The sequence below is a fragment of the Calidris pugnax genome, unplaced genomic scaffold (genome assembly GCF_001431845.1).
Source record: "Calidris pugnax isolate Ruff unplaced genomic scaffold, ASM143184v1 scaffold118, whole genome shotgun sequence".
NCBI classification, from domain to species: Eukaryota; Metazoa; Chordata; class Aves; order Charadriiformes; family Scolopacidae; genus Calidris; species Calidris pugnax.
The window spans coordinates 1,966,335-1,991,833 of record NW_015090855.1 but is presented as its reverse complement, the minus strand read 5'-3'; the positions used below and the strand labels follow the sequence as shown (position 1 = coordinate 1,991,833).

General features: G+C 44.6%; 2 protein-coding genes across 2 annotated transcripts in view; one reads left to right on the top strand and one right to left on the bottom strand.

Moving 5' to 3' along the window:
• Positions 1-417, bottom strand: part of LOC106889011 (basic proline-rich protein-like) — a 5,618-nt gene extending 5,201 nt beyond the window's left edge. The window contains exon 1 of the mRNA XM_014943655.1: positions 286-417. Within this exon, the coding sequence (XP_014799141.1) occupies positions 286-417 (132 nt within the window). The remainder of the gene's footprint in view (positions 1-285) is intronic.
• On the top strand, positions 7-21,354 carry TMEM189 (transmembrane protein 189). The gene is made up of 6 exons (XM_014943758.1): positions 7-56; positions 3,749-3,868; positions 14,861-14,952; positions 16,320-16,464; positions 17,200-17,412; positions 20,175-21,354. Exons 4-6 carry the CDS (start codon positions 16,410-16,412, stop codon positions 20,294-20,296), a joined length of 390 nt encoding a protein of 129 aa, XP_014799244.1. The 5' UTR covers positions 7-56; positions 3,749-3,868; positions 14,861-14,952; positions 16,320-16,409; the 3' UTR covers positions 20,297-21,354.
• The last annotated feature ends 4,145 nt before the right edge of the window (positions 21,355-25,499 follow it).

Here is a 25,499-nt window from a genome sequence, read left to right as displayed (position 1 = left end):
GCGGTGGGGAGCGCAGCACGCCGGGGCCCGGGAGCTGGCCGAGCTCTACTCCCCAGGTGAGGGCGGCGGCGGGCAGCGCCCCGCGGGGCTGGGCGGGAGGGTGGGTGGGTGAGTGCTCCCCTCAGGGGGCGGCCCGGCTCCCCTCAGGGGGCGGCCCGGTTCCCCTCGGGCCCCGGCTCCCCTCGGGCCCCGGCTCCCCCCGGGCCCCGGCTCCCCCCGGGCCCCGGCTCCCCCCGGGCCCAGGCTCCCCCCGGGCCCAGGCTCCCCCCTGCCCCAACGGCCGGCCTGAGGCAGCGCGGCCCCTCCCGGCGCGGCTTCAGGACGCCCCGGGGGAGCGGAGGATGCCGGCCCGGGCCCTGCCGGGGTTGGGCCCTGTGGGGTGAGGTGACCCCAGGGCTGTGGCGGGGGATGCCGCATGCCGGTGGTCCCCGCTCCGCCTGCTGCCCGCCCGCACCTCGGCCTGGGCAGCGTGGCGAGTGAAAGCGGGTCTAAGGAACGGGCCCACGCACGACAGGGCGGCCCGCTGCCTTCCCGGTGCCATCGAGGGCCCTGCTGCCGGTGTCCTCGAGAGGGTTTGTCGGGCCGATGGCTGCCCCTCGCTGTGTGCCGTGGGGGAGACGCTCTTCTGTGCGGTCCCCGGCGATGGTGGGCTCAGTCCTCCCCTGCGTTTGACACTTCTCACTTACACACTGAGACCTGATGAAGGTACATGGCACTACACTCTCAAAGCAAACTTCTGAGAGGTTAGGAGAGCGTTCTCAGGTGAGGTGGTCAGCTTAAAAGGTGCTGGAGGGCTTAAAATGGGGCTGGAGTTGGTGTCTCAACTGTGGACCCACGCTCTGGCTGCTGGGGGGGAGGGTTTCAAACTAGAACCTGCCCACAGCCCTCTTCTCTTTAATAGCAATCAACTAAAAAGATAACCTTTCTGTCCAGATGTAGAAATTTGGTTCTAAGCAAGGTAGCAACAGATGCTTTGGCTTCAGAACATTTATTCAGCGACCCAGTCCTGGTACCTCAGAAAGGGGTGGAGGGATGTTTGGATTTTTGTTGTGGCTTTGTCTTCCTGAAGCTTGCTCTTTGCCAGAGCTCAAAAAAGTGACTGCAGTTATTTGCTTCTGTTATGGAAATAACTGCAAACTCCTTATAATAAGATAATATTTGTTTTTAGCTCACAGTGTGAGCAATGCTGGGTGTTCTTGCCAGGGGATTCATCTGCAGGTGAAGGGTTAGGAAGGGAAGACATGTTTTCAGCATCTTGCAGTTTCCAGCAGGTCAGCTGAACAGCTTCGCTTGCACATTCAAGGCAATTACTGGAAAAGCAGGTGTCCTTGCTTGCACAGAGGCAAGTATGATAAGAAAATATCGGCTTCATCAGTTTGTCAATTTTCTAGACTGTTCAGGGCAAGTCTGCCCATTTCAGCTTGTATTGGTCGCCTCTTTCTTGCCTTGAGAGAAGGTGGTGTGTGATGTCTTTCAGCTGGTGTAGATAGATGTGCAGTTCTGATCCAGGTGGGGACTGGTTCCTGTGCTTTACAGAACAGCAATCGCTAACTGTACTATTGCACTGTGCTCTTGCTCATAAGGAAAGGATATTCCTCCCCAGACAACGTGCTACCCTTATCTTTAGCTGTAGACGGAAGTTCCTGGGAAGTCTGTGAAGTAGTGTATGTATAACGATATTTATTGGCAGTGAGCTGTCATAATGTATTACGTGTGCAATTTTTTCCTGATATTATTTAAATAACTTACACAAACAACGTCAGAATACCTGTTACAGTGGAAACATGTGATGTTGAACTACTGAATTCTGAAGAACAGAGATTGCATGTAATAGTGCAGAGTCAATGTGACTCTGGAGTATTTCCACAGATTCTTTAAGCATGTGCTGTGTGGTTTTGGCACCTTATTCCTTCACGTGGGACATACTTTTAAGTTTTAAAACACAAGTTATTGGTGCTGACCCTGCTCCTTTGACTGATTTGCCTTCCCAGTCCATCCAGAGCTGGGGCCATGTTTCTGGACTCTGATGCCTCTGGACAGTCGTCTTGGGATCCCCGTGTTCAGAGCTCGGTGGTGTTTGCAGAGACTGAGCTCAAGGGACTTGCTAGTAAGGAGCAGAGTGTTTCCCCGCAGTCAGCTAATTGTTCCGTGAGGATCTACCCACTTAGCTCCTCTAATCAGGGCGTGGTTTTCTTATGCAGGAAGTGAGTGTTAATTAACTCTTATTTTCATTACTCCAGGGATCTCTTTATAGAATCTCCCACATTGTGACCTGATGCTGTCTTGAAATATGCTTGTTCTTGTCTTAATTTAATTTTGTGATTTTTCTTGTCTGCTGCTGCAGAGGATGTTAATTTATATACTCATGGTCTTTCCAGAACAAAACTCTGAACTGCAGAAGTCTTTGTTCACGTTTCTTTAAAACGTTTCATTATAGGGACGTTGGAGATAATACTGATCCTCCTTTGATGTTTCTAGTTTCCTTTTCGTTGCATGGTACAGCTGAGTAGAAGGACTTGATTCAGTGTTTAGGAGGAGAAATTTGACCAGACAGTAGATCAGCTCAGAGGATCAGTAGCAAAGAAGCTCCTCTCCTGAACCCGTGCCAGACATGGGAGTGTGCCTCTGAGCGAGGATGTGCACCTCGTGGGCAGTCACTGCTGGCTGTTCCCCCGCACGGTGCATTGCCTCCAACTCCAGTGGTGCAAAGTCCGTGAGAGGGGAACTGGCTGCAGGGCTACCTGTGCTGGGAAGCCGTGGGCATGAGACAGCTGTGCTGACTGGCCTCCTAAAATAGATGAAGCCTGGCCTGGCTGCTCCTGAGCATGCAAAGAGCTAACTACTGCCAGGGCCCTTCTGGGCCAAGGTGGCAGCTCAGATCGCCCTCTTGGATTTAGGCATTAAAAATCTGTTTCTGATGCTTTAATCCATATGGGCCTTGCGTTGAGCGTTCCCTTGCTCTCAATGTCAGTGCCTTGTGAGGGCCTAGCAGTGATTACCAGGCAGATTTTCTGCCGCTAATCAAGTGTTACCATATTCTGATCTGTCTGTTCTCTTTTTATAGGCAATAAATGAGTTTTTTAGAGAGGTACAAAGTAGTACAGCGAGGTACAAGAGAGAATTTATGTATTTCCTTCTCTTCACTTTTTCTGTCTCTTGGCATCTCCTAATGGCAGAGAGGTCACAAAGATGAGAGTGCAGGAGCTCAGTAAGCAAGCTGAAGAAGTATACTTGCGATGGTAGGAAAGCAATTCACCAAGATACAGGATGATGCTTTTTCCTTTTAGTACCACAGCTTTATGTACAAGCTCTGAGGTTTTAAATATTATGGATCATAAGGTGATTTAACTACAGGGCGTCTGAGGGCAGAAATTTGTTCCCAGATTCAGCCACACCAGCAGCACTGAATATTGAATGAAATGCAAATTTGAAAAAAGATGTGATGTGGAGGAACGTTTTGCCAGCAACCGCAGGGAAAAGGAAAGTAGGACAATGTGAGATGATGTCTGATTTGTCCCTGTTATTTGGGCAAGGGCAGAGGGACAGGGTTAGTAGTAGCTCGGGGAAGAGGAATGTCATTTAACAAAATATGCACACCTCCCATGGAAAAATAAGTTTGTTTCAGTTCCTTGTCAAAAAAATGCAGTGAGTCATCCAGGCAGTAGAATAGTCTGTCTGTATTATTTCAGGCTTCAAAATGTCCTCTCAGATAAAAGTAAAACATGCTTTTTTCCTCTTTTTCCAACAGGAAAGAGACTACAAGAATGGATCTCTGTCATCTTATGCTTCTCTCTGATCTGTTTCAATTTTTACAATCTTCTCTTCTACTTGCGACTGGAACACACGCCCTCTATTATTGTTGGGATATGTAAGTAGGAAACTGTTCGCTGGCGTGAACAAGGCAAGACTGTCTGTTGTAATGCTGGAAACAAACGTGTGATCTTTTAGTTTGACTTACTAGTGGAAAGGGAGAGGGACATTTGTGGGTGTGCATTTGTGGTGCCTCTGAAACCGAGACTGTCTGCAAAAATTGTTCCTGCTTTCTGTCTTTCATTTCAGTGGCTTCTCAGTACCTCAAAGGTGAAGTTTTTAACGTAGCTGTTTGATGTTCTTATGTAGTCATTGCAAGTGTAAGGACTATTGAGAAGGCAAATAGCTGTCAGGGTTGGAAACAAAATACATTGATTGACAAAAATACTTACAAGAACTCTTCAGAAAGCAAAAGCCCAAGAGCAATCTTAGAAAATTGTTGCAGGCATCAAACTAGTTTAATTTCTGGGGACTGATAACCAAAAATGAGTATTTTGGACTATTATGCTTCCATGTCAGGATGTGAAGTTAAGCCTTTATGCTGGATGATGAGTTTTTTCCCAGTGATGTAAGAAAAGTTGCAGCTTTCTTCTGGTAATAAATGTGATTCTTGTTCTCTTGTTACGTTGTTCGATTGGAAGCGTAGGCAAACAAGGTCGGTCTCATATCTTTGCCTTGGACGTGTAGAGGTGCTTAAGTTGGCTGGTTCTTGGCAGTACAGAGCGAGCTGGCCTAGGTGCAGTGTGAGCTGGTGATTTCAGTGAAGGAGAGGAAGAAGTAGTAAAGGATTCTAGTTTGATGCTGTACAGCTTTACTGATAGAATCAGGAATTGCATGGAATTAGCGGAAGGAAAAACTTGTCTTGAAATAAGCTTGGTGTGAAAAGACTCCACAACATCCATTACATCATTCAAAGCCTAAACCTGTGTACAACTTATTGTACAGCAACATGTTGCTTAATGCTCAGAGCAAAATGTATCAGTGTTTACATGAGCTTTGTGTTATTAGAACAGTATTGAAATGCCGTCACACAGAAACTTTCTTGAGAAGAAGCAGAAGAGAGGGTGGTTGAGCAGGCTGAGCTGGACCAGGTGGGCATCTGTGGCTGACTCAGTCTGTTGGCATTACCTGGGCAGCAAGTGTCACTGGTAGCTGTATGGTCGTGTACCCATGGGAGGGGGCATGGAATAAGGAGAGAGAATTAAATGTAGAAATCAGCAGAATCAGCTCTGCAGTGCCCACCTTTCATAACTTTCAGGTAAACTTCTAATATGGGGTGAGGGAGGGAAGAGACAGTAACTAAGCATTTCCCCAGTCTTCTGCTGTATTGGGATGCCTATTGAATGTAATAACCTCTTGTGTTGAGTGTGTATGAATGTCTACTAATTTTGGTATGAATTGCCTTGCTAACTGAAAGGAGAACAAATGGTATCATTCATTATTACACCATATAAGCTCCCTACAGGTGTTCACCTTCCGAGCTTTATTGTAAAAGTATCTTTTCTGTAAACACCTGTGTGAGGTGTTGTATGTTTTAGAAGAGAATGGTACTTGTTCATAGTCACTGTTGTATATCACTAATAATTTAAAAAAGCAAACCAAACACAAAAGCAGATTGAAACAGTGATACGTTATAGATGCTGTGAATTTTTGTCAAAACTGAGAAGTGGTAATTCCTGATGTCTGTTTAAAGGTTATTGGCTTTTTGTTAGGGCTAAAGGAGAGCGGTGTCTTCCCACTGTGAATCATACCAGCTCACTTGGCCTACTTTAGTCTTGCCACCACTCTCAGCTGGTGAGGTGGAGGTGCTGGGAGGGATGGAGAAGAACATGGCATGAGAACTGCTCCGTAACGATGGAGACAGAGGTAGACAAGAGAATCAGTAATGATGATTAACCTGTAGTGCAATTTGTTTGCAACCAGCTTTCATCTCAAAGTTAATATTGATAAAAGCTTGAGTTCTCTGATATCCTGGTTACCAGTTTAACTGATAAAGCGGCTAATTCACTGATAATAGTATTTAAGTTGTAGTGAATGATTAAAGTAGCAGAATCTGGATTCTGTGTAAATAAAGTAGTGTGGAAATAACTGATAGGATATACAGAAATGAGTGCAATAAAATAATAACTGCTGCATGCTATCTTGTTTTGCTGTTTTCCTTCAGTATGTTATTTCTCCAGGTAAAGTGTGAATTATGTCTATAATTCATAGTGAGGATTAAGTTTTATGGAACTCATCTCTATAAATGTCCCGATTCCTAAATATCTCATGTAGTACAATGGGTGAGATAGGGAATGTTGAGTCACAGAAGTCATCTGATGTTTCCGTTGAGAGCTTTCCTGAAGCTTAGATTGGAATATTGACCTTTGAGTTGAGATCACAAAACAAACATTCTGCCAATAAAGACATAGCTGTAGATCAGGTTCACATTAGGTCTTTGGAAATCTGAAAGTGATCAGGGATCCAGTGGGCTGGATCCGGGGCACAGAACTGTTCGTTAAGGTGCATTGTTGGGACCCTCTGTGTACTCTTATGTAAATATGCATTTTCTCTTAAGCAATAGGGAGTAGTTTGAACCTCCTGCATCATTTCACCTAGCTTAAATCTAATATCTATAATTAAAGGCTGTGTTACATCTTCTTTTTTTCATTCCTTTAAAGGCACATGCAATTGTAACATAGATAATACTGTAAATATCTTAATCTAGAGATTCTTGGGACAAAAAAGATCTGATCCTCCTCTTACTGGCAGTCCGAAAGCGGTTACTTCCTTGTGTGATGTGAGCAGCAGTGTGCTGAGAAGGGAGCCCACGTGGCGGGCTGTCATTCGCTCCGCTGGGTCACCTACCCCTGCCTGCTGGGAGAGAGGGAGGAACCCTCAGCCAACAACTTTATGGCGTTGTTTCAGAATAGCTTTTGAACTGGGTCATGTTCTGCTGACTCAAGGTGATCTTGCCGGAAAGGAAGAGGCATATGGGTCTCTTGTCTTCCAGGCTGGTTTAGCAGAGAGGAGAGAATTCCCTTCCCCTCCCCACTGTGCAAAAAAAGAAGGGAAAAAGAGAGTGGGCAGAGGATTGATTTATTTCATTGTTGTTTCTCTCTTGCATCTAATCCTGCTCACTGTGCAAAAAAAGAAGGGAAAAAGAGAGAATGGGCAGAGGATTGACTTATTTCATTGTTGTTTCTGTCTTGCATCTAATCCTGCCCTATTCTGAATATCTTCAGCAGCTGAGGAGCTATGAAAATTTTGTTTCCTCTTTGTGCAAGCTGACTTTCAGCATTTGAATCTGGTATTTTATTTGCACACACACACGGTTAACTCTGGGGCAGTGTTGGTTAGGAGGGCTGGGTGTGATGGAGGTTTAATAACCCATTTCTTCAGCTGCAGCTGATGGTCCCACTGCAGGGGGACACCACCCAGCAGTGCTGTGGTGCTAGAGCTGTCTCTGCTGCTGCAGTAGAGGCTCAGCAGTGCTGGGGAGGAGGCTGCTGTAGGTATTACTTGTGTGATAAGCAGAGAAGCCTCACCAAAACACGTCAGATCAGGCTTGAAAGCTCTTACACCTTCACCCGAGTTTGTGGTGTCCAGCCTACTATTCACTATATGTTGAGTTGTGTATGTATAGCATATATTAATAGCATCTAGATAAAACATTTGGCACCATGGATTCTGGTTTTCATTTTTCCCTGCCCCCTCATGGCTTTTTGTAGGGTTTTAAAGTCTTTTTTTCCAAATTGATTGACTTGTCTCTGACATGTACCTTTTATCTGCAGCCATGTTTATTCTTAATAGATACTGTTTATTGCAGTCTTTAAAAAAGTAGATAAGTATGTGTTGTAACCTGTTTATATTCGTCAGAACTGCCCCATGCAGCACAGATATCTTTAGAAACATCTTGTGACACAACGCAAGACACAATTAATCACTGCTGACTTGAGAGGTGGGGAATTAATTTTTTTTAAAAAAAAAAAACACATGTGAGGTATGTGTTTCCTTATTGCAGATATGTGGGTTAGCCAGAGGGAGCACCCAGAAAGAAGTCGCTTAGTCCACTTTCAAAATAGAAACTTGTTCTGATCAAGGCCCCAGACCCTGTTGTTTGAATCCCGAGCAGCTCTGCAGGGCTGTGCCTGGTGGGCTGTGCTGCAGAGCCAGGGGGTGAGCGTGTAAGGCCTGTGGAAGCTTTGGCACACACTGGAGAGAGAGCACCCTTGGGGACCACCGAGGCGTTATGGAATGGACTGTTGTGTTGTGCAGGGGGATCTGCTGCCTCAAAGTCCTGCTGCCTTGCGTCGAGAGACAGAACTGTAACGGTGTCACTTTACTTCAGATTTACTTTATACGTTAAAAGGAGTTCTCTGCCTGAAATTTTTATTTAAAAGGTCCTTGAAATTACAGCAGAAAATTATCCTTTACTTCAGTGTTGTCCAAATAAGCCAAATCTTTGTCACCTGCTGTCTCACCCCACTTGAGGTAACTATCAGTTAGCTGGCAGCTGTAGGCAACTTTGTGTTTTCCATCCTAAACTGTATCCTCTCTGAAAGATGGAGACTTCGCAAGTTGCAATTAAACAGGCAAAACTTTGAGTCTACACTTTGTTGCTCTTTGTATTGCACAAATACAACTGTGTTGCACTAACACAATATGTATTAAATCTCCTCTTCATCTGTTTTGTAGTAGGGGTGTATACTAATTTAGGAGCTCCAGGCCTTTTCAGGGCCAAAGGGTCAGGATTGAGTAACCTGGTCTGGTGGGAGGTGTCCCTGTGTGTGGCAGGGGGGTTGGAACTCAATGCTCTTTAAGGTCCTTTCCAACTCTAACCATTCTATGATCCTGCAGGCTGTTGGTCTTGACAGTGGAATTATGGAGGGCAACTGCTGTTTGGCAGGTGATGTTGATGCTGGTTTTCTGTTCTTCATGTAGCTTGGGGAGGGGATGAGCTCCTCAGGCAGCTGATCTCGGGCAGGGTGGATGGAGGCTGTGCCCTGGCGAGTGAAAGGTGGCTGAGACCACTTGCTCTGGCATTGGAGGGACGATGGTGGCGTGTCCACGTCTGTGCATCCCCAGTTGTGTGCACAGTGGACGTGCTGTCGCTCTGGAGGTCAGCAGCGGGACAAAGCAAGCTCTGTGTGCCTGCTGCATTGTTGGGGACTCTCTTAAAGTTGCAGGGGACCTTGGCTCGAGGGTTTCAGAAGTGTAGGTCTCAGTGGCCCTGATTGACTCGGAATAGTGCCTCTGGCACTTCAGAACACTGGCACATGCTGGAGTGTTGCCCTCATGGAGTTATAGTGAATAGTGATGGTGATCTGCTTTGGTGACAGGCCATGAACAGAACCAGCATTATGGCAGCTTGTGTCCCACTCCAGGAAAATGTTCAGGTATTGGGGCTCCTCTGGGTGCCAGCCTGCACGCACAGCACTGCCCAGTGCTCACCCCACTTCATTCCTGTGGGTGTGGTAAATATATGGAGCTAGAGAATTAGTTAGTCATACAAATGAAATTAATGGATTTTTTTTCTTTTTTTTTAATGGGGGAAAAACTTGGTTTTCATTTAGTATCCATTGTTCTCTGTTTCCTTAATCACTTTCTTCTGGGATGGTTTAATTGCTTTTTCTAGTAAAGGCATTTTCGGGGAAAAGAAGTACGTGCAATGGTATGTCTTGTTTAAGAAGCTGAGGTCTGGGTAAAGCTGTCAGGATTTTTTCATTTAAATGTGGCAGGTGGTTTACAAGCACTCCATCAGCTGGTGAAATAGCAGAAATAAATAGCTTGCTGTGTGCTAATAAACTAAGATTAAAGACATGAAAATAAAATTTGGTAGTTCCTATCATTAAGTTTATCGGGTGGTGATTCTTAGCCAAGACAAGCTTTTGGTAGATGAGTATTTGCTTTAAGATCTGCTGCTGTTCAACTCCAGGGCAGAGGGTACCCTGATTTCTGGGAATCTCCTTTTCCTTATGGCTTCTGGCAGTGTGACGGGCTGCCCTGTGATTTCTGCCCTGGGGCTGGCACTGGGGTGTGTGGCAGTGAGAGGTGTGCCCTGTCCTCCGGTGGCATCGCTGGGAGCCAGTGGATTATAAGGCTTTCCTGTAACGGGGAGTGACTGGAGTATGGGGCAAGGAGGAGAGAGATCTGCTATACAAGAGCCAGTCTTGCAAAATAAGCTTGTGTGACTTAAAACAGACATTTTGCATCATTGGTGTGCATGTGTTATAGACACTGCTTATTTAAAACTCAGTGATAATGTAATGTAACTGCTATCTATATGTATAGTACCCAGGCCCATCTTTTATTTCCCAATTCAGCTCTGTTCTCTGCTTACTTGCACTGCTAGGTCCAGTTCTGACTTGCTCAGCTTTAAATAGCCAGAATGATCAACTCTTCCTTTCTGCTTTTAAGCTGCTACACTTCGCACTTGTTGAAATGCTCAGGGATTATTTTCTTACCCTCATAACTTGCCATAGTATCAAACCCCTACCTTCTCTGCACTGAAAACCACTAAACACGGAATGCAGGTGACTAAGGCATTTTATTTTTATAAGCAGCAAACAACTGTTCCTTTAGTGTATTCATTTTTAGAAAACAAAAAACTTTCTGTTGTGGAGTTAGCCACTCCCCTGACCCTTTAGTGCTGTAACATTCAACTAGTTCCTACAGCGACTGATTAAAAATGACTGTACTTCTCAATAATGTTACACAATAGCATCAAGTTATTTAATAACATGCTCTTTTTTTCCTCTCCAGAGACTCTAACTGAATTTTTACAGTAAATATGAAACTTTATACTATAAGACTTCTGGGTTACAATTTGAGAATTACATCTGTGCCAAGCCAGGCTCTGTAAAACTGCAGTGAAGTACAACTTCATGCTGCAAACATGCAAAACAGTTTTATCTCTGTAACACCTTGAACCTCAAATGTCCCTCTCTCGTTTGGCTTCCTTCCGCCCGCGCCAGGCTGCAGCCAGGCTGCAGGAAGCGGGGTGTGAAGGGCTCAGAAGAGAAGGCCTTCCTTAAGGGTGCAAATTGTAATCTCTCAATTTGGTACTTAATCAAGGAAGAGGAGTGGGGGCTTTTCTGTGACACAAAGCCTTATGTATTACCTGGTTTCTGAAGGGAACACAAGTGGGAGCAAAGCCAAATCTTGTGTTGATTACATGTTTGGACCAGTTGTGTTTCCAGCCCTGTGACCCACCTCCTGGCAGGTGACGTGGCTGTTGGAGGGCCATCGGTCAATGCTCTGGTGTGTCCCCTGACTCAGGGGAGAGGCACTCGGGGTGTCCCAGGGTGCTGCTGTGCCTCTGTGAAGGATCACAAGTGCAGGGTGGCTGGAAAAGAACAGCTGCTCGAGCAAATGTGTGTCAGTGATGTGTTCACTTAGTGTAAAACAGCTGCTACTGGTTGAAGTTCATTTGTATACCTTTGGTCTCCCTGGATGCTAGGCCTTTTTATTTTCTCCTGATTCAGCAGTCTGCTTCCAAAACAAGGAAATGCTGGTGTTCTGTGCAAGTTCTGCAGCTCACTGCTTAACTGTAGTGACTTCTTCCCCTCCTCCTGTGTTTTCTGAGTGCTCACCTCCTCCTCAGATACAAGCCCTTGATGGGCTGATCCTCCATCCCACTGCTCAGCAGCCTGGAGTAAAACTAATGTGCACAGAGCAGTAATTCTCTAATGCTTTACTGATCTTGCTTCTAATGAATGTGTGAATCCACTGTCTACAGTTTTTATATCCACAGTGGAGATATATATATATCCACAGTGGATATATATATATATATTGCTTTTTCTGACTTCATGATTAACTCTTAATTCATGTTCAGGGCTGTCAATCTTATCTTGCCCTCCCAACCTTCATGGCAGAGCATCAAGGTCTTATACTGCCTTAGAGAAGAGGCTGAACACCTGTGCCTTGGTTTTCCCATTTTGACTAAAGACAATGCTAGAAGTATGAGAACATTGAGTTCGATTCATTGTGGTCTGAGGCGCCTTCTGAGCCTGGAGACAGGATGCAAACGAAGTGTTAGGACATTAGTCATGCGTAACCCTTGGTACAGCTCTTGTTCTCTTATTACAGCCCATCACACACAACTGCTGGAGAGTGAGTAAGCGCTTCTGTAATACGGCTCAAATACAGTTTCTGGTAGTTAGATTTATTTTTTTTTCAGACTGCTTTAGTATAATGCACTCCTTCAGGCACCCTCCATTCTTTCCTCTTAGCTTTCCACCAGCTGACATCAAAGTAACAAGCGAAATATCTATTAAACTGCCAGTATTTTGCCTCTGTTTTTGTTGTTCTTCCTGCTGTTCTTTCAAGCACTGATAATGCGGTGTGCTGGAGGCGACCTGGGTTAATAGGGTGATTACCTCAGCAAGAATGGTATTTTAGTTGTTGCAAAGCGAAGTGTTTGGATATATTCCCCTGAATCCAGGCTGTTTTGCTCTTTCAGCTGCTAGGTGCAGAGCTGAGAGCCATTGTGCTCCACCCCATCTCACTGTAGCTTACGTGTGTGGTCTGAAACAAACAAGTGTACAGAATTTACTGCTTAGAAAAAATGAGCTGTCTTCATGGCAATAAGGTGACGCATAAAGGACGAATTGTCTCCTGCTGTATTGAAGAGTTTGGGCCAACTTGATAATAGATCCAGCAGTGGGGATTGATTATAATACAAAAAGAAAGCCTTTTGGGGATGGTAGGTGCCACACTAATCCTGATTTTTATTTCTTCTCCCTTTTGAAAATGACAGGCGAGGGAAAGGACTGCAGAGGTGGGGGATCAGCTAAGCAAAAGGTAACCGTGAGGAGGGGTGTATCTGAGATCTGCTGTGCTGCAGGCACGGTGGGTAACTGCTGTGCCCGAAGATGAAGAGCATTTGCTCAGCAGTTACAGAACAATCTAGTCCTCTTTCATGTTTTAAAAAAATAGCTACTCTTTAGCAATTCTGTTAATGTTACAAGAACTTCATTAAACTGGACCCTTAAGGCAGCTGACCTAGGTGTCCTGATGGGAGTAGGAGAATCAGGCAAAGTCCAGATTGTGACCAGGGTAAATAAAAGTGGTGTGATTTACAGGGAAAGATGCACATCCAGTGTTTTGTTTCCCGGCATATCTCGGATTGCTTTGAGTTTCTGTGAGAGAGGGAGGAGTAACAAGATGCCTTGGAGCCAAAGCAAGATGAACCAGTGTACCAACAATTAGAACTTTTGGCTTGGATTACAAGTGAGTTGGAATTGTCTTGCCTAACTTCTTAGCAGGGAGAGGGGTACCTGCCCATTGCAAAAAAGCCTCAATATTATAAATGAGAAGCTGTGCTTGAAGAAAGTCTTCAGACACATAGAGAAACAAATGCTGGCTAGGGGAGGAGGAAGCCAGGAATTGTTCTTCCTTCACAGACAGCTGAAGAGGAGTTGGTGAGGCAGGCAGGGCAAAAAATATGATTGAAGGATTCGTACTGAGACCAGACACTATCAGTTCCTAGGTATGTGGTATTTGCCCAGTATGCGGGAGCTATTTTGAAATCTGGGCTGTGCTCCTGCTGAATTCTTTTAACCAGACCCACTGGCAAGAGGCATGCACTGCCTTCCCCTTTCAGAGCTGGAACTCTGGCTCTGCAGAGAATCGCCACATGCCTGGGTTCATCTCAGAATCACCAAACAGGAAGATCTTTCTGTTATTTATATTAACCTGAACGGGTGGCACTGTAATGAAAAAGGAGCCCAATTCTCATTCTGGTTCATTCCTCATCAAATTTAGACTCCATCCAGACCTGATTAATCTCTCCTGAAATCTGCTTAGAGCTCAGACTGGTACCTCTTGATGTCTCTGTTCTTTAAAGGGCAGGATCTGACCATCCTAAACCCTCAAGGTAGAGGTCCCAAGGCAGTATCTCATTCTTTGCTGTGTTGCTGTATCCATATTGCCATGCTGTATGTTGTATTCCCTCACTTCCCCTTTGAAAACAAGGGAGCTGCTTCTGCAATCTTCTTGGAATTTTCTTCCTCAAAAGCATGAAGAGTCCAGCAGAGCTTGTGCAGGAGAGCAACGCAAACTGCGTTGGAGACTTCGTTGCTAAAGGGATTGGGAATTGGGAACCTGGGAGTAGAGTGACTTCTGGAGATGAAGAATGATAGGTGTCTGTTAAATGCTGGCTGACAGATCTGTGACTAACTGCAAAATATGAGGCTGTTTTGATCAAATCACATCTCTTGTTTCCTTACTTTTAAATGTCAGGATTACCCAGAAACTTGGATAGGTAGATTATCCAAAACACGAACACAGAAATAGGACTTCACATGCAAGAACTGAAAATCATCTTTCTTTGACTGCAGTTTTAAAGTTATTGTGCTTGGCAGCTAGAAAAATCTCTACACGTGTTGCAACAGCCTTTATGAAAGGGTGTATCTAACCCAGTATGCAAATATCCCAAGTGTATGGTGTCCCTTACGGAGAATCCTTAGCACAGTTTCTGGGACTTGCCCGTAGCTGTGCTGATGCCATAGCTTTATAGTTGTTTGATGTTCCATCTTATTTTGTAAATAGTATTGCCATATCCAGGAGTGGCTTGTTAATTAGTGCTTATCTGTGCTCATGGGAGTTCAGTGCTTCTTGCTTACAGACATAAGGAACCAAGGGAGAAGAGGAAGGGTCTGCAGAAGTGTTATCCATTGGGGTGGCTTTAACAGCTATTTCATAGCCAAGGGATCCCTCAAACACTACTGAAGAGGAGAGTAGGCAGATCTAAGGGACTCAGGTCTAACTTCTTAGTATTTTCCATATTGGCAATTGTGAAGATTTGTCAAGCTCTTCTGTAGAAGATGGATTAAACACAAAGTCTATAGATTTAATGAAGATTGTAACCATCCAAATGGCTTCTTGTTAACCTCTTACTCCTAGTTGCCTCACCTTACACTTATTGAGATAGGTGTTTACAACTACATGAGATTGACTCAAAGTTAGGGGTAGATAAACAAGTAACCTTGTAAAACAAGTATAAAAAGTGAATATGTCAGTAAAAATGCTTGTGTATATCTAACTGCTTCTCTCTTCATTCAAGTTGCAGGAGTTATTACGGCTGACTTTCTATCAGGATTATTTCACTGGGGAGCAGATACCTGGGGATCTGTGGAGCTACCCATAGTTGGAAAGGTTTGAGATTCTTATCCTTAAGCTTGAAAAAGTTATGAAATACTTTCTGAAGCACTTCCAGTATTCCCAGCTGTGTTGGACAGTGTATATAAGCTGCACCTTTCTTGCAGTAATGTAACCGCCCCCAGAACCCTCCTCCACTAAATGGCACAGGATATTGCTGGTAAAGTGCCATGTTTACACTTGGCCCAGGTGACATGTGCAAGGTGACACTGTTCCATTTTAATCACTTTTTTAAGGTTTACACACAGTTGTGCAATACCAGTGTTCACAGGCTGTCCCAAGGTACTCTGGGAATGGCCTGTGACAGCACAAGCGCAGAAACCTGGCTAGACTGGTGTAGATCTTCCAAAAATCCAATGAACACAGAGAGAGGGTGAATTGTTCCTGTAGCTAAATGCCCTAAAAGCTGTCTTGTAAAACACAAAGAGGCTCCAGTAAGAAATCTTTCCAGTTCTCTGTGCTACTGGCCCCTATTGTAAACGTAGTAGTATTAGAATGATGATGACTGAAGATTTAGACTTGAGATGTGTAATGCATCTGCTGCTGCAAATGCCAGATGCTTAGTGGAAGGTGTTCTGACTTCTATAATAAGCAATAATCTGTTTTTAAAAATTAACTTCTTCATAGCTACAATTACTTCTCAGAGTGAAATATTAGAAGAATCTCTATTTAAAAAAAAAATAATTTATTGGATATTCCTTGTAATTATCCAGAAATATGTGAACTAGAACAGCAAAATTAAGACTGTTGGGTTTTGGCTTACTTTTGTTTACCTTCAATAGGCTTTGTAGTTCTTGAATCCCTGTATTTTTGGACCATAGTGTAAAAAAAAAAAAAAGGGGCACTGCAGGAGACCATGCACCAAATAAACAGGGGTTCAGACTAATCAGAACACATTTGCATAGGCTGTATGTGAAGAATGTGTTAAAGGCAAATAAATTTTCTTGTTTTACTGTCCCAGTCCTACCTATCAGATTTGCAGTCTCCTCCGGAATTGTGCATTCAGGAATGATTTCTTCTAGAGAAGATTCTTGGGCTTTTTATGTTTTTTTTCTTTCTAAGATCATTATTGAGCTATCACGTTTATCCTACTGTCCCAGTCCTACCTATCAGATTTGCACTGTCTCCTCTGGAATTGTGTATTCAGGAATGATTTCTTCTCCTAGAGAAGATTCTTGGGCTTTTTATGTTCTTTTTCTTTCTAAGATCTTTATTGAGGTATCATGTTTATAAGATTTGCAGTCTCCTCCGGAATTGTGCATTCAGGAATGATTTCTTCTAGAGAAGATTCTTGGGCTTTTTATGTTTTTTTTCTTTCTAAGATCATTATTGAGCTATCACGTTTATCCATTTCTTTTTTTCAGGCTTTCATCAGACCTTTTAGAGAACATCATATTGACCCCACAGCAATTACCAGACATGATTTTATAGAGACCAATGGAGACAACTGCTTTATGACGTTAGTCCCATTGGCAAACATGGCATACAAATTTGTTTCATTTTCCCCAGGTAAGCTGCTACTTCTGACTTGTTTGGAATTAGCATTTTTGTTGATATTTAAAGAACATTTGTCTGTGTGAAGCTAGAAGAGATCAATGAATGTGAGATAACAAGTAATAGGTGTTGGAAACATGATGCTCCTGGGAGGTGGGAGGGAAGCTTTGTTTTCCTTGAAGGTGGGGCAACTATAAGGTGGGATAGGTGGATTCTGTAGCTCAACAGAGAATCTGTGGCTGAAGAGTCTTGCAAAGAAACATTAGAAGTTACAGTAAATATTTGTTTTATAAGAAGGATCAAACACAGAGAATCTGTGGCTGAAGAGTCTTGCAAGGAAGCATTAGAAGTTACAGTAAATATTCGTTTTATAAGAAGGATCAAACTGTGTGCATATAGGGAAACTTGTTCTAAAGTGTATAGAAATGCTTTATCTCTGTGTAGATGTACTTTATTTGCAAACTATAAGTGCAAGAATTAAAGGATTAATTTTATAGATGGTAAACTCAGAGTTTAAATTCCTGTTTATGGCAAGTTGTCAGATGTTGGCACTTACCAGCCTGTCTTGTGACATTATGGAATTGCTCGTGGCTCACTGGCTCTCATGACACTTCTGCCAAAGCAGTTTCGTTGAGGCCTTTGTTAGTTCCTGCAGCACCAGGCAGCTCTGTCTGGAAAATGAGGATGTTCTCCTAGTAGAAATTTATCTTTTCATAAATGGTATTTAAAGATACACATCTTGTTTTGCAGAGGCATTATATGAAACATGTCCTTGGGAGTGTTATGTCTTTGCCCTTATCATCTTCATAACCATGACGAACCAGATTCACAAGTGGTCTCACACGTATTTTGGTCTTCCACGCTGGGTCATATTTCTACAGGACTGGCATGTTATCCTGCCACGGAAGCATCACAGGATCCATCATGTGTCTCCACACGAGACGTACTTCTGCATTACAACTGGTACTGCCATCTGGTTCATACTGCACGCTCTCTGGAGTAGTCTAGTGCAATTCACCTGGCAAGATGTAATTTAGTGACAGCCTGTTAAATACCGAGAAAATGATATGGTGACGTGCTCTTAGCTGCACAAGCTCTTAGCAAAACTGTACTTGACTTTGTTGCGTAAAAAATGTGTGTGGAAGATCTGTGATTGGCTAAAAGATAACTTTCAGCCTGACAGGGTAGTCAGTGGTACTGAGATCTGATTGCATGGTACCTTGGTAATCTCATGCTAGTAATGGATTTTGTTCATTAAAGTCTTAAAGCTGCTGTTCCTTCAAAATAGCATATTGTCTGCAAGTGCAGCTACCTGGAATGCTCATTTCTAAAGCAAGGCTTCTGGATTTTCAGCATATATTCATTCTGATTTGGGGCAGAGGAGTGGACAGGTTTGCAGAAAACTGGCTTTAGGTTCCTCTTATATCTGTCTTCAGCTCTATGCCCACTGTAGAGGCGGGTATATGCAATCATGTGTTGCACAATCCTTAGTAAGTTATCAAGTTTATCAGCTGGAAATAAACCACTGTGGTTCTTCATTCCGTCATAGATTTGACAGTTTATGTTGGTTTTGAAATCTCTGCCAAGAAACAAATCCAATTCTCATGGTGAGAATGTCCTGTAAAAACACAGTACAATTAAGAAGTGTGACTTGACAGATGATAGCAAAAATTTTGCCACCCTGAGAGCTTTTGTCAGTCCTACTATGTCCTGAAAGTTTAAGCCTGACCATTATTAGTGGTCTTGGGCTAGTTGCTTTTTTTTCCTCAATAAAAAAGGAAAAGAGCACGTGCTTCTGCTCACTCCATGCTTTCTGTAAGTCTTCACACCACGCTAGTCTGACATAACAGAGCACCATAGATTGTATACTTGGATTTTCCAGTAGAGCAAAGTGTTTCTGCAGCCCTGATTCTTTTTCTTCTAGGGTAGAAGTGAGGAGGAGGACAGAAATATGCAAGCAACGCAGTATTTAAAGGGGGCCTTTACTGAGTAAAATAGGATTACCTATTGTAATACACTTGTTAGTGACTTGGCTTGAGAGTAGATGGCCAAGTCCAAGGAGCGTAGTGGGTTTCAGAGCTGACCTCTGTACGTAAAGGTCCCCGCTGTGTCATTGCCAGGGAAGGTGTCAGGTAACGGTGCTTTCTGGCATTCTCAACGTTAAAGTTTTCACCCTGGCTGCCAGTTTTAGACACCAGGAAGGAGTTGTCTATTCCCTGAGGGGTGATGGCTGTGCCAATGAGAATTTTGTGGGCTGGCTTCCTAAAGGGCATCAGCATAGAGTAAGCTGAGTGGAGCTACAGGACTGCAGGAGAGCTGGGAAAGGTCATGTCCAACTACAGAAGGTGGCCAAAAACAGTGCGTGTTCTGTCTGATTATGAACAATCTGCCTCTAGAAATACGATAATTTTCAGCAGTGAAAATCCTGAATGTTCTCCCCCTTTTAGTATTTCTGCCTCGTAATAGCTGTACACGTAGTCTAAGACATGACTGTAGGGACAGTACTCGGAGCTGGCAGGGCTGGCTCTGCGGCAGCTTTCCCCTGTTCCGGTATTGCTCGTGCTATTCTGCATTTTGGCTCTTCCCTCTGACATGAACTGCTGCTGCTTAGATCAATGTTTCCTTTGTGGTGACGACTTCTTCATTCCTGCCTCTCCTTTGGTTTTGCTTCCGTAACGCTTTGTTCCCTTTTCCAGAAATGTCCACGGAGTAAGGTATAGTGTATGTGCTGACAGAGAGCACTGCAAGTGTGGGATAGCTAGTGTAACCCTCTCTACATCCATCTCTTTCTGCTTGTAGGAAAGCTTCTGCAGGGAAATAACATTTCCTGGCGCTGATTTTCTTTGGTTTTCCTAGTTCTACAATATTTAATAAAACAAAGCCTAAAGTTACTGTATACTGTAATAAACCCCTCTGCACTCTCCTGTCAGTTATGTGTAGTTAGCTTGGCATCAAAATACAGTAGCAGAAAATCAAGTTAATGTACTAATTAATAGCCCAAAAGTGAGATATAAAGCCCTTCTGAATTCAGGATGAGGCCTCTTAATCTTGTGTGAGTTCCAGCCAAACAGTCTGTAGGGTGCAACGTTTCTACAAAACGTTCAAAATACCCTCAATCTGTAGGCTAGGAAAGATGCATTGAACTCCTGTTGCGTGCAGAACATGATGGCACTTACTGCGTTTTTACATAAAATGGTAAAAGCCCGTCCCGTATCAGCCTGTTACAGCCTTTCTGGTGACTGGGAAGCAGAAGGCTTTATTTAAAAAACACCTTTGTTTACTTTGCTGAGCCTTAGCTGTGGTGTTTAGGTCCCAACCAGAAATCTTGATTTTTATTTTTTTTCCTCTATAAACTGTGGCATTGATAATGTATTTGAGACTTCAGAGCCATGTTGTGTGCATTTACTTTCTTGCTGTGCTATAGGGAAAAGCTGAGCTGGCTTTGCTGGTGGGGAAAATAGCTGAAATTGTTGGGTTGGTGTTTTTGTTTGTTTGCTTAAATTTCAATACTAAATCTAAGGTGGTACTAATACAAATTTCTTGTTTCTAACACAAATCATTCAACCTGATGGTCCCTTTTCTGATAGCTTTGCAATGGCCATAGGGTAGTCCACCTTACATTTACCTTGTGTCTAAATAAAGAATGTTTTTAAATAAATATTGCAAGACATTGAACTTTGGATGCTGTGACAAACTAACTCTTTTTTTCCTTTGCAATCACTTAGGTTGGCTGAACTATCCACTAGAGAAGATAAGATTCTGGAGGTGTTTGGAGAACATTATCCAAGGACTTACTGGGCAGAAGCCAAGAGCAGATGACATGAAATGGGCTCAGAAAATTAAATAACTTTTGCCAGCCTTCTGCAATCCTTAACTTGTTGCCAATGTTGGTTTTTTTAAAAAAAAAAAAAAGAAAAAGCCATCAGCCAAATTCAAGACCTGCAAAGAAATAACAGACTCTAAAGCACAAACTAAAAAGTGCTAACACAGACTGTAATGAAAAGAACTAATTCTTAAAACAATACTTGAAATGAAGATGATTACTCTTACTGAGCACCTTTTCATTTAGCCATGTCTGCTTACATCTTAGAAAATACTTCATCACTGTATCTCAGAAGGTTATCGGGCAAGCCAGAAGGCAGGACAGTCACTCCATTGGTACATGGTGGCGTAGTAAACATGTGTTGTATCAACATTATTTAACACTTCAGAAATAGCTTGTTGCCTAAGACCTATAGGGAGAATGGTGACAACAGTTTGTCACTTCGTGTTTGAGTCCAAATGCACTGCATGAAAACAGTGTGTCAGAGTAATGGAAGCCTATAAAATCATCACTGTTCAATGCACTTAGTGATCGATAAACTTGCAGATCTATCTTTGCTATCATGTTAAATCTAATTGATGTAATGTGGAACAGACTTCGAGAATCCCACTCCAGCAGTGGGCCATGAATCCTCAAGTGTCTTCAGTTTCCCTTAAAATAAAATTATTCTACCCTCTACGTGGAATTGAGCAAACCGTTTCTGCGTAAGCCTTCAACTTCACAAGCCTCTGAGGAGAGGGAGGGCACCCAGTACAACACATGCTCGCGTCTGTTCATGTGGAGCACTCACTGATGAGTCTTCTATTAAGTGTTTCCTACCCTGACAATAAATGTTTAAAATAGTTCTAGCATTGGGCACATTGCAAATAGCTGTATTCAAGAGCTCAAGGTATCAAACTTGTAATGTTAGAAGGGAAATGTCAATGACTGGTGTTTTGTTCTTTTATTTTTTTTTTAAGGTGCTTGCTTGTTTCTGTAAATAATATAAAGCCTTAATCTCTTCTGGTGTAATGGAATAATATTTTAATGTGATGTTTGAATGTATATAATATATTTATAACAAAGCAGTTGGATAATACTAATCATGTTTGTTAAGTCTTGTTGCTGTTCTTTATTCATGCATTATCGGAACTTGGTCCAAGAGCTTGGTCAGTGGCTGCAAAATGCTTCACACTGTCCCAGCCACTGAAACACACTGCAGCCCCTGGAGCCTTCTTTAGGTTGAAGTGATCCATTGTTACGGTGTCGGCTTGACACTATATTGTGCCAGAGTTCAACACCTTTGGAGAAGTGGAATAATTCTGCTGTGGCTGTGAGGAGTAACTCTGCTGCACTGGGGGGAGTGGAGTTTCCCACCCACGCCATCAAAAGCCTTGGCAAAGAAGGCCATGTATGAGAACACACTGTGTATAATAACAGAGCACTGGGGGGAGCAGCCAGGAGGCTGCAGGCTTGGTTAGGGAAGATTTTTGCAGGTTCTTTGTTAATTGTTGCCTGCTTCTCCCAGATCTGCCTGTTTAAGAGGGGCGATTCTGTGCCAAACCTGTTGGCTCAATGTTGTTCTTAGAAGTAGTTTTATCTCTACTCGTTTTAATTTCCAGGCACTGACTGTTTAGCTTTATGTTAAAAAATTGAGATGTGAATATAAATTTAGGTGGGAAGAAAGGTAACTTCTGCTGTTGTGGAAGTCAGTGTGGCCATCGTTACTCTGAATCAGTGCGGTTGGATCTGTTAATATTTGGCATTTGTAGCTGAAACTTAATTTAAAATTTTTTTGGCATGACAGGTGTTGAACAGAATATATGCTGAATGCTGGTGAGGTGAGGATGCAAACTACCCTGTGTCCAGAGCAGAGAATCCTTCTCCCTCTCCTCCCCTTCCAGTGTGAGTGTCCAGCAGTGTTAGAGGGGTGGGAACGCTTGGGAAACAACGTCTGTTGCTGTGAGTACAAAGAACTGCTGTAGTTATTTCTGCCATCTCAACAAAAGCTTAGATTCATGCCTCCTTCTAGCTTAGGACTCTGATAACCCATATTCCAACAGATTTGTAGTCCTTGGTTGTCTGTCCCTCCTGCCCTCATCCCTTTCTTCTTCTTTCACCTTTGACCCCAGTCTGAGTTCAGTAAACCAGTGTCAAAGCCTAGTGCAGAACTGGGTGGATGCTCAGGACTCCTGTGTGGAAGAGCCTTAAGCACCATGTCCTTTGAGAGCTCATCTCTTACGGATGATGCCAAGTGACAGCAGTGCTGCCGTGTGTGCAGCACGTGGATTTGAAGCACATAAATTATTAGAATTTGTACTTCATGAGCATTGTTAAAGGCAGTTGCTGTTGCCCAAACCTCTCTCAGCCACTTGATCTATAGTCTTATTGGAAACAAATCTGAGCTACTAATACTGGTGGCTGCTGTGGCTATCTGTTAATCTGGCTTAATTATGTGAAACAGGGACAGCAGTTAATCTCTGGATGCTGTTTTACATGCTGATGTTGTGCTCGGCTCTTGAGGCAGCTCTGGCTCAGTGACTCAAGGTGTCCGAGGTGGCTGGCATCTCCTGGTGTCCCCTATTCGTGTCACTGCTCGTAAGGCAAGGTCAAGGGGCACAGCCTGTGGGCAAGGTTTGGGTTTGTAATCCTTCATCTTTCCCTCCCTGTGGTGAGTTGAGGTGTATCTCAAAGCTTCCCATTCCTTGGGGGAGGGTTAATGGTTACCGGTATGAATGGGCTTGTTCTTCGGTCTTCAGTTGGTTTTTCCACCCATTTAAAGTAGTGGATGCTTCTGTAAAATCAGTACAGCCGTTCTGGAGCAAAAGGCTATGTGGATCCTTCTTAACAGATGTAAATCTGGCTTAAGATAAATTTGTCTTAAGTTGATTAGGAACAGATTAGAGCTAAAGCAGAATAAGGCACTCCTTTTAAACTCCACAGAGATGGCCTGCATTTCAGTTTAACTAAATGCTTTAAAAGCTATTTGATTTCAGTCTCTCACCTCCACAGAAAGATATGGTCAGTCTCCTGCTCCCTGGACCTTCAGGAGAAGATCTTTCAGGCCAAGACTTCTGCCAAGTCTGTAGTTGCCCTCCAGCCAGCCGGCTCCTCGTGGTCACGCGAGGGCCTTGCAGGAGCAGATCTATTTCTGTGTGTGTCTGTGGTGTTGCAGAGGTCCTACACGCAGAGCTGTCTGGGGACTCGTCTGCAAGGGGAAGCATTGCACTCTGGTAAACTGAGGAAGATTACTGCAAAGTGCCTTAAAATCCCACTCAGCCTTTTCTTAAGCCAGCCTTTATGACAGCCTGATGAGCTGGGGTTTGGTGTTTGCTTTGAAGTTCCCCAGGATGCATTTCAGCTTCCTGTGTCTCTTGACTTCTCCAATTTTGTTTCGTTTTGCCGCTGGATCGAGTTATCTGTGTTCTCTCTGCTCTTCTGCAGCCTGGACCTGTCTGTTGCCTCTGTGAGACACTGGGGGCAAAGGAGCTCCATGCTGCTTGCATTAGCTGGAACAAACGTGAGGAGGAAAGGGGGTTCTCTTCAGGCCAGCCCAGAGACCACAAGTGCATCAACAGAAGTGTGTCTTTCTGGTGTGTTTCTGTCCTGTGCTATTTAAAAAAAAAAAGAAAAAAGAAGAAGCTTAAGAATTGTTTTGACCCACAGCTTTTTGCCCAGGATAGCAGGGAATCAAGACATCAGCCCTCTTGCCTTTATGAGATGGGGCCAAAGTAGTAGGTTTTGGATCAGGTGCAGTGCCTGGCTGGCTGTAGTTCTCCTGGAACTTGACTAGCAGCAGGCCTAAACAGGGGAGGGTTGGTTGGGAAGGTTGGTTAAGCTGGTCACCCACCTTGGCCCCCAGAGCTACTGAGCATCCTGCCGGATGCCACCCGCGGTTCTCCGGTGCTCCGGCAGGTCCCCCAGGCTGGGTGCCCAGCGCCCGGCAGCTCTGCAGAGCTCTTGTGCCACCTAGTGCTGCCCTGGCTCTCCAGCTCCTGCCTCTGAAACGCGCTATTGCCACGAAATAAAATCCGACCAGTAACAACAAAGATGCTCAGTTAAATTAGCTTGGAAGACTAATTGCTAGAAGCGGTACCGTGCTCTGTTCCCTGCTAAAAGCTGAGTTGACTTCACTGAGTAAAATGCACCGGGTCTCCAAAATGTTTTGCTGTGTGATTGTTGCTGCAAATTTATGTGTGATGTCTTGGGGCACAGTTTTTTAGAATATGTGTTGCATCCAAAGACAATCCCATCCCTCCTCGTTTTTTTTTTTTTTTTCTCTTTCTTATTACTAGATTAACTGGAGAGGGGTAAGGGAAGAAGCGTTGTTGATTAAAACAAGGCATTGTTGATCTTCCTGGTGCTCCTATGTCTCTTCTGGGTTCACATCAGCTAGTTTAGGCCTGAAAATATTTTTCATTGCTGTATAGTGGCCAGTGGCAGCCTCCTAAAGCACAACAAGCACTATGTGGGGATGCTTCATCCCCTCTGCTGGGAAGGGAGGTGTCCCCGACCCCTGTACCCGCCTGTGTCCCGCTCTGTCACCCCCCAACCCGAGGTCCCTGATACTCCCTGTTTGCGTGTTCCTGCACACCGTGGCAGGCTGTGCGATGCTGGGGTGGCGATTTCTGTCCGTCCAGCAGTTTTGGAGGGTGAGGAGCAGAAGGCAGCAGGTCAAGTCCCCCCGGCCGGGGCGGCGCTGGGGCTGCCCTCGCTGGGCATGGCAGGAGAGGCTGGGGATGCAACGGCATAAACAGCGCCCGCTTATTACACAGCGATAGGGCTGTTTTGTAAAGCGGTAGGAGAGCTAATGCCGCTCGTCTTCTGGCCGTAGCGAACGTACTTGGCCAATTATTCATATTAATTGATGAGTTTTATGGGCTGTTAAACGCTTGAGAGCGTGCTGGTGTTTCAGAGCTCCCCGGGGGAGGTTTCCCAAGGGGCTGCCTGTCGGAGCGGGGCGGGAGCAGCCCCGCGGAGCCGCGGCTGGTCCCTTCTCCGGGGGAGGTGGTCCCTTCTCCGGGGTGGGGGGGCTCGTCCCCTCTCCGGGGGCTCATCCCCCCGCCGACCCCTCGGGGGAGCCCGCCCGCCCGCGCGACGCGGCTCGTGAGGCGCCCCGCGTGCCCCACAGAGCTCCCCCTCCCGCCTCCCCCTTTCGCGCGCCCGCCCGCGCCGCGCCCTCAGCGCCGCCCTTCCCGCGTTGCGCTGACGTGGTGCGAGGGGGCGGGGCTCCGGCGGCAGCGGCGCA

Bases quoted from the DNA above. Each gene is read 5' to 3' on its own strand.
- TMEM189 (XM_014943758.1), top strand. From the start codon at position 16,410: ATGACGTTAGTCCCATTGGCAAACATGGCATACAAATTTGTTTCATTT. The intron at 16,465-17,199 runs GTAAGCTGCTAC...CTTGTTTTGCAG, and splicing joins ATTTGTTTCATTTTCCCCAG to AGGCATTATATGAAACATGT. The intron at 17,413-20,174 runs GTACTGCCATCT...GCAATCACTTAG, and splicing joins GTACTTCTGCATTACAACTG to GTTGGCTGAACTATCCACTA.